At 45.7% G+C, this 16,196-nt stretch overlaps 1 protein-coding gene across 5 annotated transcripts in view; it reads left to right on the forward strand.

Annotated features, from left to right (window-relative positions):
* LOC138293040 (flavin-containing monooxygenase 1-like) overlaps positions 1-16,196 on the forward strand; it is a 378,358-nt gene that overhangs the window by 248,406 nt on the left and 113,756 nt on the right. For all 5 annotated transcript variants that reach the window (XM_069232027.1, XM_069232025.1, XM_069232028.1 and 2 more), the window contains one exon: positions 5,856-5,998. In XM_069232027.1, the coding sequence (XP_069088128.1) occupies positions 5,856-5,998 (143 nt within the window). The remainder of the gene's footprint in view (positions 1-5,855; positions 5,999-16,196) is intronic.

Below are 16,196 nucleotides of genomic sequence, written 5' to 3' on the forward strand. Positions count from 1 at the left end.
CAACTAACTCATGCTCCCAGTATCTTCAAGGAAATCCTATCAATTAAAGCTGCCGTAGAGGCTACACTGACAGTAACCAAAACCTCCCTCACTACTATGCCAGGTTAACTAAAATGTAATTTGGAAAGTATGTTTAAGATCTGGGTGCACATAATCCTGCCAACTGACCAACAGCAAACAGATGTTTCCCTGCCAAATTAACAGAAAAGGAGCCTTACACTTCAATTTTCAACTTTATTTAAAAAACGTACACAGCCTGTAATGCTGTCTCCTCTACATTCAGAAGAACAGAATTTATTATAACCTTTATCGTGAATGAGCTCAGAGCACAGGCTGAGTCCAACAGGTCAATGCACTGATTCAACCAGAATTTACTCATGCGTGCTATAAAACCATTCCCAAACACTACAATTGAGACTAATGAATGTAAATATTCTTGTCAAAGCTTTTGAGTGACTTGCCTCATCTCCCTATCACCATAAACATCCACTGTCTGCCATCTGGATATGGTTGGTCTTCAGAGGTAAACCATCTCCATTCTCTGCTTCAACATCTTTCTCAATACTCTCCCTAGATTCATTCACTCTTTCAAGATTAATTACTATGATTACACAGATGACACGAAGATCATACACAATTTCCAAGGCTCCATCATATGTCACCCAGAAAGCTGGCACCTTGCCTCATCAATTTTAAAGGTCGGATGACTGTTAACCATCTTAAACTCAACTCAAGTAAAACAAAAATCCTCCAGTGTAAAAAATTGGCCACCGACACAATAGATCCTAGCATTGCCAGCTGAAATAGAACATGCACCTCCCCTCTCCCCTTTCCAGATACAGCAAAATGTTTTAGAGTCATTCTAGATGTAGACTTCAGTCAGGAATCTCAAATCTGGTGAGAATCCTAAGAAGAATTTCACCCTACTTTGTTGTCAAACAAAGAGTTCAAGCCATTGCAACACTTGGTCTTTCTCACCTGAAATAGGCAATCATACTGTACCTAGGACCACAGAAATGACAGCAAATATAAATAGGTATATAACTCTATGGCCATGCTACTCTTACATTTTAAACCTTGGGATGATACTACCCCAGTCCTGCACCAGAGTCTGTTCTCTCCTTGGATCACTTTAAATGCATGGTTTCTAATGCAATTAGTACTCCAAGGATTTAGACCATGATTCATCTAGCAGAAATGTTATACCCACCTCTGGAGACAGTCTTCATTCCAACACGCTCCTACATATCAAAGGCCCATACTTCAACAAAACCAAATTCAGAGAATGTATCTTTTCAGTTCAAGCCAGCACTGCTAGAATTCACTTCATATCCACAGAAATTACAAAATTACAAAAGCAAACTCGGAAGCTAATGAAAACATGACTATTCAACTTTCAGACACTGCTTTGAGCCCTAACTGCATACAACATCGATGCATCACTGAAACACACTATCCATTCAGGCCAAAAAACACCTAAAACATCTTTATTGGGATACACGCAAAAGGTCAGGGTGAAATTCTCAGGAGAAAAAAATGATCCCTAAATCCAAAGGAAAAAGATGGTAACCTCCCAACATATAATGACTCATAGATCAGGGATTAGACCTGGCATCCTTCATGTGGGTCCCTCTAACGTTTTGCCTTCAATCCTGCTGTTTGCTGACTTCATTTTTTCTGGCATCAGGATTCTGCACACTGTATGTCTCTTAACCAATGCTAAAGTGCGTGTCCTCTCTCCTTCAAACATGGCATGATTAGCTTACACTAAATTGGCATATTTAATTTACTTGTAAGTAAGTAAAGTGCTAATACTTGAGCTCTGGCCTATAACTTTAATTCTACTAATGGGCCGGCAGCACTGATTGTGCCACCCCCTTATGTAGCAGTTTAAACATGTCTCAGCCTTGCCATTGCAGCCTTTTTGTGTGCAGTTCTAAACTGCCATTTTGATCTGTGTAATAAACCTTTTGCCAGGCCGAAACCTTCCTTTTTAATGTATATGTCACCTCTAGGGTAGGACCTGGACAGCTGAGAGGGCAGGGTACAATGTGTTTGAAAAGCAGGACATGTACTATTAAGTTTCACTAATTTCACTAATATTCTTTAAACATGCATATCTCCAGTTCTTCTGATTGGATGTCTGTCATTTTGGCCTTGCTTTTTTTATTAAAAATAACTCTATTCTTCTAACTTGGTGTGGGATCCTTTTTGTGTAAAGTGTTTCTCTTTATTACTGTTTGAAGTGTTGCATTAATAGTTTACACATTGCCTCTTGGCTAAGCCTGATTACTTAGTGCCAAGCTACCAGAGGGTTAAGCACAGTTTAAATTAGAGTTGGCTTGTGCCTCACCTTGACAAGGATTGTGGCTGCTGCTTGACCAGGGGCTCCGACCCTAGTCAACAACCAAATTTCTTACACCAGTTATGATCAATAAATGTTGTATGATGTATGTTCATCCTCTTGTCACCCTATAAATAATAGTGTGCATAACAAGCAGTGACATATGCCCTGAATCATGGCCAGTCCACATGAGGACCTCATGTATCATCCCCCACACGTACCACGTAGATCTTACTACTTCCACACACTTTCCAACCAAACATAAAAGCACTTCTGTAATCTCTCCAGATAGTGTAAGTGCTGCAATGCTTCACAAATGATAGTTGCTTGCTATACAAATGCCAGATGTTATATTATAGTAAAAAAAATCCAATAAAAAGCACGTCCAATAAACAGTTTCTTGGGACTAGGAAACAGTATGGGAACCAAGCCAAGCCACTGCCCATAGGAAAGGAATGAGGACTAGAAGTATTCCTAAACACCCAAGACTTGAGCTCTTTCCTACATTTCAAGTAATCAGACTGAAGGCGTAGAGTTAGAGGCAGGGACTTATAACATACCTTAAAATTCGAGGAGAAAACCCCGCCACACATGCTTCCTCTCTCAGGTTTTGGGATATGTAATGATGACTGCTGTTGTGAAGCATAGCTCACAAAAGACTGAGCAAACATACCTCATGACTGATGTTTGAGCATCTGTGTCTACTTTTTCACTCATAGACACCTCAGTGAATTCCTGGATATCCATTATTCTTATACAATAAAATCCTTGTGTCTCAGTCCAACTATTTCTGTGACTCTTTTGTAAGTCTGGCATTAGTAATTACCCTTTGATTTACTAACAGTATAAATATACGTATATAGAGGTGCTTTCAGCCAACCCTCTTCATCCATGGGTCTCTTGTTGTGCCATTTACATATTCTTCCACCCTGTTATTCTGGCATTCTCATTTTTCTTCTGCCTTGTACAGCAAGGGACTGTGGGATAGCCCAATTCAGCCATCAGGAATCTTCGCTCTGAGTGACAGCATACTTCCCTTTGGCAAGAAGCACATTCACACATAAAGTAATTCCCTTCAGTGTCAGGAACTCCGATGACAATATGTGCTATTTGAGACCAAAATATTTTTGTATTTAGCCAATGTTATTTTTTAAAAGTGGTGGGGGCCCTGTAGGCCAGCCCAATAATAAAGTTTTACAACAAGAAGTCATTAAATAAAGTAAGCATTAAAAAACCAAAAGGCTGGCAGGCAGGGTCAGACCTAGTGGCTTTAACGATGCCTGTTTTAATGTTGCTGTTTACGTTTTTTATTACTGCTAATGTAATATCTACATCACTTTCAAGCTGTTATGAATGACGTTAGAAGCCATGCAAGAAACAAAGGAAACAAACGATTCAGAAGATCAAAACCTTATATTCAATTGCCAGGAACAGAGGGCTCGAGCACAGTTTACCTTAGGAGTCCTATGAGATGTGTAGAGCCCAGTGCGGCCAAGTTTACCCCCCCTCCGACTTGTTGTTTTGTGGGTAGCTATGGTCCCATGTACATCACATCATCACACGCACCATGACCTGTTCCCTAGACTATTTTGCTGAATATCAGAAATAGTCTCACACTAGGCACATGTGTCTAAAGTAAGTCTAGGAGATGTAATCCGTGCCAGATGTTTATAATTCCCACCTAAAATTAATTTGTATTCAATGAATCGCTATTAAACCCATTTACTTTAATTAATGATTATTGTCAATATCTACTAAGAATACTAGACCTGCGTTGGAAAGTTCTGGAATTATGGCGTCGTTTATAACCTACTGGCTGTTGCAGCCTCTAGTCTCGAATTCTTTACGACGCCTCCTTGTGCTCCAATTGCAGTGTTATCAGAACACACAAACATAAACACCCCGACACACACCCATACGCAGACAGCAGGCATGCATTCTGCTAACTCGCCTTATGCATGTGGTCCAAAGATTTTCAGAGCACAATGAAACCCTCTAGTAGGACTGGTAATGTGACGTGTTTTATAAATGCACAACACAATTAGAGTAGATCAGATTAAGATAATTAGGGGGCATATTTATACTCTGTTTGCACCGAATGTGCGTCAAAAGTTTTGACGCACATTCGGCACAAACCGTGCCCCATATTTAAACTCTGACGCCCGACCCCGCGGACGTCAAAAATCCACTGTGTGTGTCATTTTTTGGAGGTGGGAAACTGCCTTGCGTTACTGATATGCAAGGTAGGCGTTCTCGCCCAAAAAATGACTTTAAGGCCTGTGCGCCTTATTTATACTCCAGCGTCATTTTGACGCCCAGGAGGGGGTGGACCTTAAAAAACGGCGCACAGCCTGATGCGCACCGTTTTTTAACGCCTGGGTCAAGGCAAACGTTAAGGGACCTGTGGGCTCAGAAGAAGTCCAGAGGTGCCCTTCCCTGCCCCCAGGGTCTCCCCCTGCCACCCTCGCCCACCCCTGGAGGACACCGATAGATGGGGGGACCCATCCCAGGTCAGTACAGGTAAGTTGAGGTTATTATTTTTTTAATTTTAGAAAGTGGCATAGGGGGGCCTAATTTGCCCCCCCCTACATGTCACTGTGCCCAATCACCATGCCCAGGGGACAGAGGTCCCCTGGGCATGGCCATTGGGCAAGGGGGCATGACTCCTGTCTTTGCTAGGACAGAAGTCATTTCAATGGGGGTTGTGCGTCAAAAAATGGCGCAAGTCCGGTTTGAGGCATGATTTTTGCCTCTGACCTGACTGGCACCATTTTTTGACGCACAACCCCCATTTTCCCCTACGCCGGCGCTGCCTGGTTTTAGTGATTTTTTTTTTACTCAGACCAGTCTGCAGCGCCGGCTAACGTCATTCCTTAAATAAGGCGCCCGCATGGCACGCAGGAATGGCGTTGGCCGGCGGTACATTTTTTTACGCACAACTGTGTCGGCGCAGTTGTGAGTCAAAAAGTATAAATATGGCCCTTAAATTAGAAGAAAGAAGGAGAAAGAGAACCAGGGAGGCGTTATAAATGACCGCTCACACACACACCTTCAACATACAGTAACACTAGCCAGGAGGAAGCGAGGAGGAAAATTAAGGTAACGTGTGTTGGTGTTTACATACCTACTGCGTGTGAATCTTGCTTCTCACTTTACAAAAGAGAACCACGTTAAGTAACTACTGTAAGTTATCTGTAAAGTGCTAAATAACATAGGCCTCGCGTGACCTCTATTGTTGACTTCTCTTCTTTTCTTTTCCTTCTAGTTGTACCTAATGAAAACAAATGCAAGCATGTTCTTGGGTGTGACCAGAAATGCATACCTTGACACTCACCTAAGATTACTGACGTTGTATTGGTAGTAGGTGGTGGTGTTATATTTGATGTTTTTATTCTAACATCTGGCATGAAGTAGTCGGAATTTTACAAAAAAAACACATCATCAATCCACAACTGATTGCAGCTGTTGTTCCTTGCAAACTTCTAATGCTCCTAATTTTTTGCCCCCGCAGGAATCGAGCGATTTAAGGGTAAATACTTCCACAGCCGAGAATACAAGCACCCGGATGGGTTCCAGGGGAAGAGGGTGCTCGTGGTTGGGGTCGGCAACAGTGGGGTGGATATCGCAACAGAGATCAGTCGCGTGGCAACAAAGGTACAGAGAAGAGATCTCAAAGAGAATGCAACTAATGTTTCTCTTCTAATTTAAGTCACTTTAATGGAATAGGAAAATTTTAGGTTATTCACAAAAGTATACTTACCCGTGAATAAAGCTACACCATTAAGTTTGCTTTCACTCTTTAAAGTAAATTTACTACTTTGGGGTATTCACCATTTACAAGTGTTCACTCTAAGAAGCCTTTAGTTGTCTATCAAACACACAAAGCTGGTACTCCAACATCCCCAGCACTTGAGGATAGATGCCATTGCCACGATTCTAAGAGACCCTCAGCGTCTAACCAGATACTTCCTGTAAGAATTCAAAAGACCACTGTGTTACCCTCAAAGACCCTAGGCTGGACCTGAGAGGGCCTCTTCAAATACACAAAGATCTCTGTCAGCTGGCTGTCATACACCTTCAGAGATCTGGCCTAAAATAGCCAAAATATCCTGGTCTTTACTGGGGCTGTCACTATTCCCCTCCCTTAGACATCCTCTCCCTTATGCTGACCCCTTCCACTGTAAGACTTGAAAGGAGCAGGTATGAGCTGAATATTTCTCACTCACTCATATTTTACAACCCACCCCACAAGGCCTTCCCACCTATCTTAAAACATGCCCTCCTGCCACTTTCTGTAGCTAATCTACTACATACTTCACCTTTGACTACTATTTCTCATTAAGATACCACTCTTGACATGATGTATCTGCTTTCCTTCTCATTATCTAACAAATTCAACTCATCTCTTGTTTGAAAATCCATTAACCCCTTCCCGCCCAACCTCTCAGTACGTATGGGAACTATCACAAAGGCATCAATCAAGAATCTCATCCAAAGAAAACCCATCCTAGCCCATCTAAAGAAGATAGTGTCTGCTTGCTTGACCTCTACTACTCATCCTCTGGCCTAACCATTGGTTATCCTCAGCATAATGCAGCTTCTTCTGTCACTGACCTTCGCTGTAGCCTAACAGTCCCAATCTATTTGAATGCAGACTGCCACAGACATTGTGCTTCTGTGGAAAGAAAGTACAAACTAACCTTGTTGGAATCCAAACAGAACTCCTGCAATGACCCATTATCAAAATAGTGCATTTCACATTAATTTGTCTTTTTCACACGATTGTCAGTCAGCAGTTAAGCTCTGGTTGAAAACAGCTAAATAAATATAGGTTTGATATACTTGGTGTTACAGAGGCACAGATGAATGATACATCTCACAGTATCATGGATTTTACTTCTTCCAGCTCAATTCTATAGTATGTTACATGTTCAAAGTAGGAAAATAGGTTTTGACTCTCATCCTTCCTTCCAGTTTCTGATTATGAAGGTCATATAAGTACAATCTGCTCCCACCAGACGTGATGTCAAGCTGATTAAAAAAAGGAGTATGGGGGTATAAATCTGGTAACTACACATGGCCTCAGAGACCTGTTAGTGAATGAAAGATACACACACACACACACACACACACAGAGAAACATACAACTAGCCCCTTTACACACACACACGGACACACACCTAGCCCCTTTACACACACGCACACACACACACACCCCTGCCCCCCATACACAACTACCCCTCACAGACAGTTATACAGAGGGAAAAAAAGTATGTGTTTTTCACTTTTCCATTTTATACACTTGCTCTTTAATACGTTAGCATACTATGTGATCAGGTCTAAAAGTATGGTGGTCTTCACTATGGTTGTGTTTGCATGACATTGTTAGAGCTTATGAGCACCGGTACTGCCCCATGGCATTATTATATGTGCATGTGTGCACAAGCACTTACACCTGCACAATGCAAAAACATAGGCACTATCACCTGTTTACACTTCTTCCTGTGATCATCAGTCAGGAGGAAAGCCAACCACCCTCCATGATTGTTCCTGTGTGTTAAGGAAGTAAAGATGATCACATTAGTGAGTTTTAATACATACAACATGGTAGTTCACACATGCCATGCTCCATTTTGTGAATTGTGTTCACGCCCTGCATCAGGAAGTGACGCAATAGGTCAGAAAGTACAGTCTTAAACTAAAGCAAGAGACAGAAGTAAAGGTTATATTTTCATTAACTTTTCACCAAAGTGTTAGCAGGACTACTGGGTCTTGATGGGAAAAATGATGAGTAATAAAAATGGCAAGTGACAAGATTGACTGGTAGTCATAAGTCGAGCAAGGCAGTGCTAGAAATGGAAAATATTTACTTCCGAAAGCCAGAATATCAGAGTCAAGATGTGGCAGAGGAAAGGGAGAAGAGGTTCGAGGGGTGGAGCTTGAAAAATAGAGTCTGACAGTCAACGGTGTACATTTATTTAAAAAAATCTGCTACATAGAAATTGGCAACAAGGGCAAATGTGACAGCCAATCTGTTCTAGCTTACTTAATTGATCACAAAAAGGCTGCATTTTAATTATCTTACAGGGTTAAGGCACCTGCTGCAGAGATCTTTGTGTGTCCTGCAATTTTGATGGGGTTATAATAACAGTATGATAATTCTGAGTTTAGAATCTAATTTAGATGCCATTTCGCTTGAGCCCAGACAGGCCTTGTGTGTAAAATTTAGAAAGGTCAACCTGCCAGTGTGTTTCTATAAGGATTTCACAGAGTTTATGCTGTATTTATCTGATTTGATCCAATTTCATCTTGTGTATTCTATGACAACAACCCAGAAGTTCTCTGTGGTAGAATATTGCTATTTCTGTTTAGAATACCTGAAATTAAGAATTATAGAGGTGTCATGACAATTTATTAGAACATTGGAATGTTGAGAGCTCCTTTGAATGTAGTAGTTCTGGGCCTATAATGTCTGGTTTAAACTGGGAGCTACAGCATTAGAATGTTTGTCTTCATGTTTCTCTCTTTTTAATTAAAAACATTATATTCTAAGTGGGTGGAATGTTCAAATAGCTTTATACCCCTTCAGCTTCTGACTAAACCAGTTGTTAAAGGCACTCTCCTTTGTTATAGGTCCTGTCCTGCAGCTGGGGCTTATGGCCTTTAACAATCGGTATAGCCCTCAACAGTGGGCTATAAAGCTGTACCATATGACTATTATAGCACTAATATATCACACAGTAGCACTTACATCTGGAAAGCATGGTTGCAAACAGAGGGCTAATTTTTACATTTTGTGTACAAACTTATGCAGAATTTCTATAAAAGGATACTTTTAGATTGTACAAAGCTTTGCAGTTTGGATCTTCGCCCATTTCTAATGTAAGCAGTTGTGTATCTTTTTTAGATGTATATTGTATGGCTTTGAAGCTTAGTAATTAAAGAATGAATGAGCCAATAAAGAATGATAGAATGAATCTAAAGCTACTAGTAAGCATGTGGGCAAAAAAACAGAATAAAAAGTCTAGCAAAGATGTCTATTATTAACAACTGCAGTCAAGCTTTCTGCAATACACAATTTTTGTCAGACTAAGGTGGAGGATGTTTTCAATACCTTAGTAACCGAAGTCCAAAGTACCCCTGATGATCCAGCAGAAAGCGGAGCATGTGCTGCTGCCCTGGACACTGTTTCGCTACTTAATACCAAGCTGGTTCTAAGCCTAGTTAAAGCAACTAAATCAGGCTCTCCGTAGACCCTTGTGCACCAAAACGTGTACACCCAGTCCTAGAAATTATAAGTACCCACTTGATTGTGATCTTTAAATAGATAAGTACATCTGGATATTTTACTTTAGAATGGCAGAAAGTTTCCATCCTTCTGTTATTAAAAAAACCTAGTCTCAATACACAAGAGTCCAGTAGTTATAGGCCCATCTCTCAGCTACGGTTTCCATCCAAAGTTTTAGAAAAGGCACTAAATATGGAACTTACATCTTTTATAATTCTTAATAAGCATCTGGATTTGACACAATTAGGATTCAGATGTGTGCATAACACTGAGACTGCTTTGATTGTTGCATCAGAAGACTTAAGATATATTCTCGATGGAGGAGGTAAGGCTGCTCTGAGTTTATTGGATCTGTCTGTCGCTTTTGACATTGCCAACCATGACAACTTGATTGACTGGCTCTCTGAGTTTGGAATAAAATATTCCTCTCTTAGCTTAAGGAAATCCTTCTTCTCTGAGAGAGTACAACATGTTGCTATGTGGGAATTTACTTCTGACCAGATCTGCCAGCTATGTGGGGTTCCCCAGGGATCCTCGCGGACCCCTACCCTTTTCAATGTATATGTCTCTCCACTGGCAGTACTAATCAAATTGTTCAGCTTTTCCGTTGTATCGTATGCCAACAATACACAAATAGTAGCATTGGTATCCAGTAATCCAGACGAAACTGCATCAAGATTTAGTTGCTGTATGGCGCAGACTGAAGACTGGATGAAGGTCAATTGCTTAAAGCCTAACTTTGCAAAAACGTAGGTCCTTCTTGTAGGCAATGACACATCTTTCTGGTCACCAAGCTGGTGTTCTCTGGAAATGGGCTCACTGCGGGGAAAGTCTGAACTTTGGATATTGCCTTTGACTGTAAATTAAATTGAAGATAAAGTCAATCCCTTAGTTCAATCAGTATTATATCAAGCGTTTCTCGGATCCTGGGCAAGTTGCACTGGAAAAAAAATGAATTTAAAGTGTTATGCATAGCCTTTAAGGCATTACACAATGTTGGCCTGGAATATCTGCGGACAGATTTACCAGGTACAGACAGTCAAGGAAATTTAGATCATCCATAGCTAAGTTTCTAGTGATTCCCAAGATTAAACAAGCCTCATGGGGAGGTAGAAGTTTTATTTTGGGAACTTCAAAATTGTGGAACTCTCTTCCCATGTCTATGAAGAACAGTCTGAATCCTTTTCTTCAGGAAATCTCTCAAACCTGGCTTTTTAGCAATTAGGGTAGCATCTCCCTCCTAAAGACAGAAACAATGCCAAGACACCTCAGGGCATTTGAGCATTTTCCAAAAAACTAAATCAAATCAAATCAAATCATTGAGGCCCTCATTACAACCCTGGCAGTGAGTGTTAAAGCGGCGGTAATACCGCCAACAAGCCGGCAGTACCAAACATGAAATCATGACCACGGCGGGAACCACCAACAGATACAGCCACTTTAACACTCCGACTGCACAGCGGCAGCAACAAACACCGCAGCGGTCACTGCCAACAGCCAGGCGGAAGACAATGTACCACCCAACCCATCACAACCCGCCCATCTGCCAGCTTTTCCGGGGGGGGTACCAACACCATCGAAAGCACGGCGGAAACAGCACTTTGAAGGGAAACCACTCACTTCTCGACACTCAAGGAAGAACCAGGACTTTATGGAGCCCGAGCTGCAGGTCTTCCCCATGCTGGTGTTTCTGCTCATATACCAGGAGTACCAACTGCGGCGACGATCACAGTGAGTACTGCAGCTAGCACATAGGGGAGGGGGGGGAAAGAGAGTGACACACACATGCAACACGCAACACCCCCACCTCCACCGTAACACCATACACACAAACACATGCAACAACATTACATATACACCCCTTACCCCTCAGGAATAACGCTAGGACAAATGGAATTGAGTCAAATTAGTGTTATATTAGAAATAGTTAGAAATACATTAATATTTCAAAAACAGTATTTACAAAATATACAATATGTACAAAAGGTAGGGCAATATTCACTCAAAATGTCCGTGGCCCACGGGCCAAAACACATAGGCCAAGCCCACACTTGACTCCTGCCTCAATACGGAGAGAACACTGCAGGGGCATCAGGTCGAAAACACACAGGCACCTCAAGGGGACAGGGAAGGGGGGGCAACTCAGCCGGAAGATGGTACAACGCCACTGCTCCTGGAGGGGGCTCCATGTCCACAGTGATGGGGAGTGCAAGGTCACAGACTCTCAAGTGGGTGGTTTGCCCACTGCTTGGTACTGGAGAGTGCAAAGCCACAGTCTCTCAAGTGGGTGGTTTGCCCACTGCTTTGTCCTGGGGAGTGCAAAGCCACAGTCTCTCAAGTGGGTGGTTTACCCACTGCTTGGTCCTGGGGAGTGCAAAGCCACAGTCTCTCAAGTGGGTGGTTTGCCTACTGCTTGGTCCTGTGGAGTGCAAAGCCACAGTCTCTCAAGTGGGTGGTTTGCCTACTGCTTGGTCCTGGGGAGTGCAAAGCCACAGTCTCTCAAGTGGGTGGTTTGCCCTCTGCTTGGTCCTGGGGAGTGCAAGGCCACAGTCTCTCTAGTGGGTGCCAGATTTCCACTGGTTCTGGAGGAGGCTTTGTGCCCAGAGTGCTTCATCCTGCCAAGGACTGAGGTAGTGGATTCCTTTCTCCACTGGTTCTGGAGGGGGCTTTGTGCCCAGAGTGCTTCATCCTGCCAAGGACTGAGGTAGTGGATGCCTTTCTCCACTGGTTCTGGAGGGGGCTTTGTGCCCAGTGTGCTTCATCCTGGCAAGGATAGGGTGAGTGGATGCCTTTCTCCACTGGTTCTGGAAGGGGCTTTGTGCCCTGTGTGCTTCAGCCTGCCATGGATAGGGTGAGTGGATGCCTTCTTTCACTGGTTCCGGAGGGGGCTAGGTGCCCAGTGTGCTTCCTCCTGCCAAGGATAGGGTGAGTGGATGCCTTCTTCCACTGGTTCTGGAGGGGGCTTGGTGCCCAGTGATGCAGCACATGGGGTGTGCAAGGTCACAGGCACTCACCTGGATGTTAGATCCACACGATTTTCTGTGGGCAGGATGCATGACACACCATGGATGCATGACTACAGTCCATCCGCCGACGGGGCCGGCTGTGCAGTGGTTGCAGTTCCGGTGCAGGTGGCAGTGCTGCCAGTGTTGGGGGGAGGCTCCAGCCTTTCCCCTGCAGCCTCGGACGGCTGCCCACTGGGGCTGCTGGTGGCAGTGCTGCTGTTCGCGGTGCAGGTGATGGTGCTGGCCATGGAGCAGCTAGTGGTGGCGGCCGCAGTGCAGGTGGCGGTGGTGGGTGTGGTGCAGCTGGCGGTGCTGCCAGTGGAGGGGGGAGGCTCCAGCCCTTCCCCTGCAGCCTCAGACGGCTACCCACTGGGGCTGCTGCTGCTGGTGGCAGTGCTGCTGTCCGTGGTGCAGGTGGTGGTGCTGGCCGCGGAGCAGCTAGTGGTGGCGGCCGCAGTGCAGGTGGCGGTGGTGGGTGCGGTGCAGCTGGCGGTGCTGCCAGTGGAGGGGGGAGGCTCCAGCCCTTCTCCTGCAGCCTCGGACAGCTGCCTACTGGGGCTGCTCTTGCTGCTGGTGTAGGTACTGATGTCGAAGTGCAGGTGGCGGTGCTAGCTGCGGGGCAGCTGGCGGTGGGGGCCAGGGTGCAGGTGGCAGTGCTGCCCGCGGTGCAGGTGGCGGTGCTGCCAGAGGAGGGGGAGGCTCCATCCCTTCCCCTACAGCCTCAGATGGCTAAAGTGCCCTGTCTGGTGTTCTGTGCCCCTTCCTGCCCTTGGCAGATGGTGGTGCCTCGTTGCTTCTGCCAGCTGGTGTCTTTGCCTTGGCCTTGCTGGCTGGTTGTGCCTCCTTCTCCTTGCTGGATGCTCCTCCCTTTTTGCCCTTTCCTGGTGGTGGAACCTTCTTGTCTTTGGCAGGTGTTGGTGGCACACTGACTGGGCTGACGGGTGCCTCCTTAGAGCCTCTCTGAGCTCCAGAAACCACAGCTGACTCGTACTTGGTGGCTGAGGTGCTGGGCTGGGTTCTGGCCACCCTAAACCGAGGTGAAGGACGTTTGGGGGTGTAGGAAATAGGTCAAGGGTGGCGAGGAAAAGCTTCTTAGGGACAATGGGACGGGAAGAGGGTGAATGTTTGGGAGTGGAGGAAGAGGGAGTGGTTGTAGGAGGTGTCAGTCTGCTATGTTTGGGTGTAGGTGCATTGGCTGGATGCTGTTGTGAGGTGGATGGCTGTTGGGTGTGTTTGCATTTGCGTACTTTTGGAGGAGGGGGTCACAGACACAGTGAGAGGACACAGGGGATGTGTGCATGGATGTGGGGGTGGTGACTGCCACTGAGGGGCATGTAGTGATAGGCGTGATGGAGGTAGTGGATGAGGATGTAGTGCATGCAGGTGTGAGTGGAGACGCTACTGGGAGGGAGGTGGACGAGGACGAGGAGGGGGACACAGTGGAGGCAGTGGATGTTGGAGTGTCTGCTTCTGGGTGGTGCTTGTGTGAGTGCCTGTGGGATGATGTGTGGTGCTTGTGTTTGCCTGAGCCACTTTTGTGTGTTGATTTGGGTGAATGCTGGTCTGAAAGTGTGCTTGGGATAGGTTGTGGTTGAGGGGATTGGGATTGGGACTGGGTAGAGGAAGTTGGAGGGGGGAAGATGGAGACAGGGACAATGGCTGCCATCAGTGCGGAGGCCTGAGCCTGAAATGCTCTCTGTTGGGCCGCCACGCCAGAGTGAATACCCTCCAGGTATGCATTTGTTTGTTTCAAATGCCTCTCGACACCCTGGGTGGCATTCAGAATGGTTGACTGCCCAACAGTGAGGGCTCTGAGGAGGTCAATAGCCTCCTCAATCAGGGCAGCAGGGCTAACTAGGGCAGAACCTGAGGTGCCTGGGGCGGAGGAGATGCCCACCCTCCTTGGTGAGCGGGCACGGGAAACAAACTGAGGAGCTGCTGGGAGAGCGGTGCTGGTAGGGGGGGTGGCAGCTGTACCTGTTGTTGGGGTGGGCACAGAGGTGTCTGCCACTGCCAGGAAGCTTCCATCGGTGGAGGAGTCACTGTCTGTAGTGTCCCCTCCTGTCTCCGTTGTGGTGCTCCCCTCTCCCTCCATCCCCACTGGTGCCCTCAGTGTCAGTGGATTCGGCCTCCAAGCCCATGTGGGATGCAGCTCCCTCTGTTGCCTGTGCCTCTGCTCCTCCGCCAGATGATGCTAATGCACACAAGGACAGGGTGACAAAACAAAAAGGGGGGGACAGAGGATACACTTGGTCAATGCCAGCATCACCACTACTGTTGGCGTATACAACACACAGGGAGCTGCCCTATGCACTAGGTCATGCACTACCAATTACACAGCTAGTCACCAACCCATGGGGTACAATGCCTAATGCCATGAGCTGCACACCTGAAACCCACAGGACCCTGCCCAGTAGTAGATGCCGACTAACGCTATTGGGGTTGGAGTGCTTCAGAGCCTGCCCAACAAGGGACCTACCCTGCCAGTTCGCCCTGGCCTAGGGGCACCCACAGCCCACATCCCCCACCCAGGTAAAACCTTAACATGCACAAAGTCAAGAATCTGAATCTGTACTCACCCCCTTGAGGCTGTTGTGATGCCTTCAAGCACCCATCCAGCTCCGGATAGGCCACTGCCAGGATGCAGAACATCAGGGGGGTCAGGGTACGATGGGCACCCCTTCCTCATTGGGAGGCCAGCCCCGGCTGGACCTCTGCTGTCTTCCATGCCCAGTGGCGTAAGACCTCCCACCATTTGCGGCAGTGGGTGCTCTGCCTGTCAAAGACCCCCAGGGTCCGCACCACCTTGGCTATGGCATGCCAAATACCCTTTTTATGATAGGCACTGACCTGCAGGGAAATAAGTAGAGAAAAAAGGGATTAGTAATACCGTCCGGACTGTTACACTCAAGTCCCACATTATCCCTACCATCCATTTACACACAGACATTGACCACCGGACATGTAACACTCTACCCAGGACCACTTAGCCCCCCCTACAAGAGGCATAGGGCAGGTAGGTACCTACACCTAGCAACAAGCCACAAACCTCCACAAAAGTACAGTTAGGTCTCAGTAAATTAATCCCAGCTCTACCCTTGGTAGCTTAGCATCGAGCGTCAAGGCTTAACTTAGGAGACAAAGTGTAAAGCATTCAAATATCACAAAACAGTAATTAAATAAAACACAGGAAACAGTTTAAAAATCCAAAACCAATTTATAAAAATAGCTTATATTTTTATCTTTAAAATGACACAAAAACGATTAAAATCGGTTCAGGGGAACCGGAGATATGAATTTTTAAAGTATTATTATTTTCTAGCGCCCAGAAACGAAAAGCGCCAATCGGGTCATCTGGTTGCACCAGGACCGGGACAAAGTCAAACTTTCAGGCCGACCGCGATGGAGCCCTGCTCGGCTACAGGTCGCGGGAGGCCTCGGTTAAAAAGTTACCTTCTGACTTAGTCTCTTTTTCGATGTTTTTCTTCACCGGGACGAACCTGCCAGTTGGATCCGACCTCCTGGAGCCCTTGTCCGGATACGCGAAGTCGGTTTCCTC

The sequence above is a fragment of the Pleurodeles waltl genome, chromosome 4_2 (assembly GCF_031143425.1).
Source record: "Pleurodeles waltl isolate 20211129_DDA chromosome 4_2, aPleWal1.hap1.20221129, whole genome shotgun sequence".
In the NCBI taxonomy this organism is placed as follows: Eukaryota; Metazoa; Chordata; class Amphibia; order Caudata; family Salamandridae; genus Pleurodeles; species Pleurodeles waltl.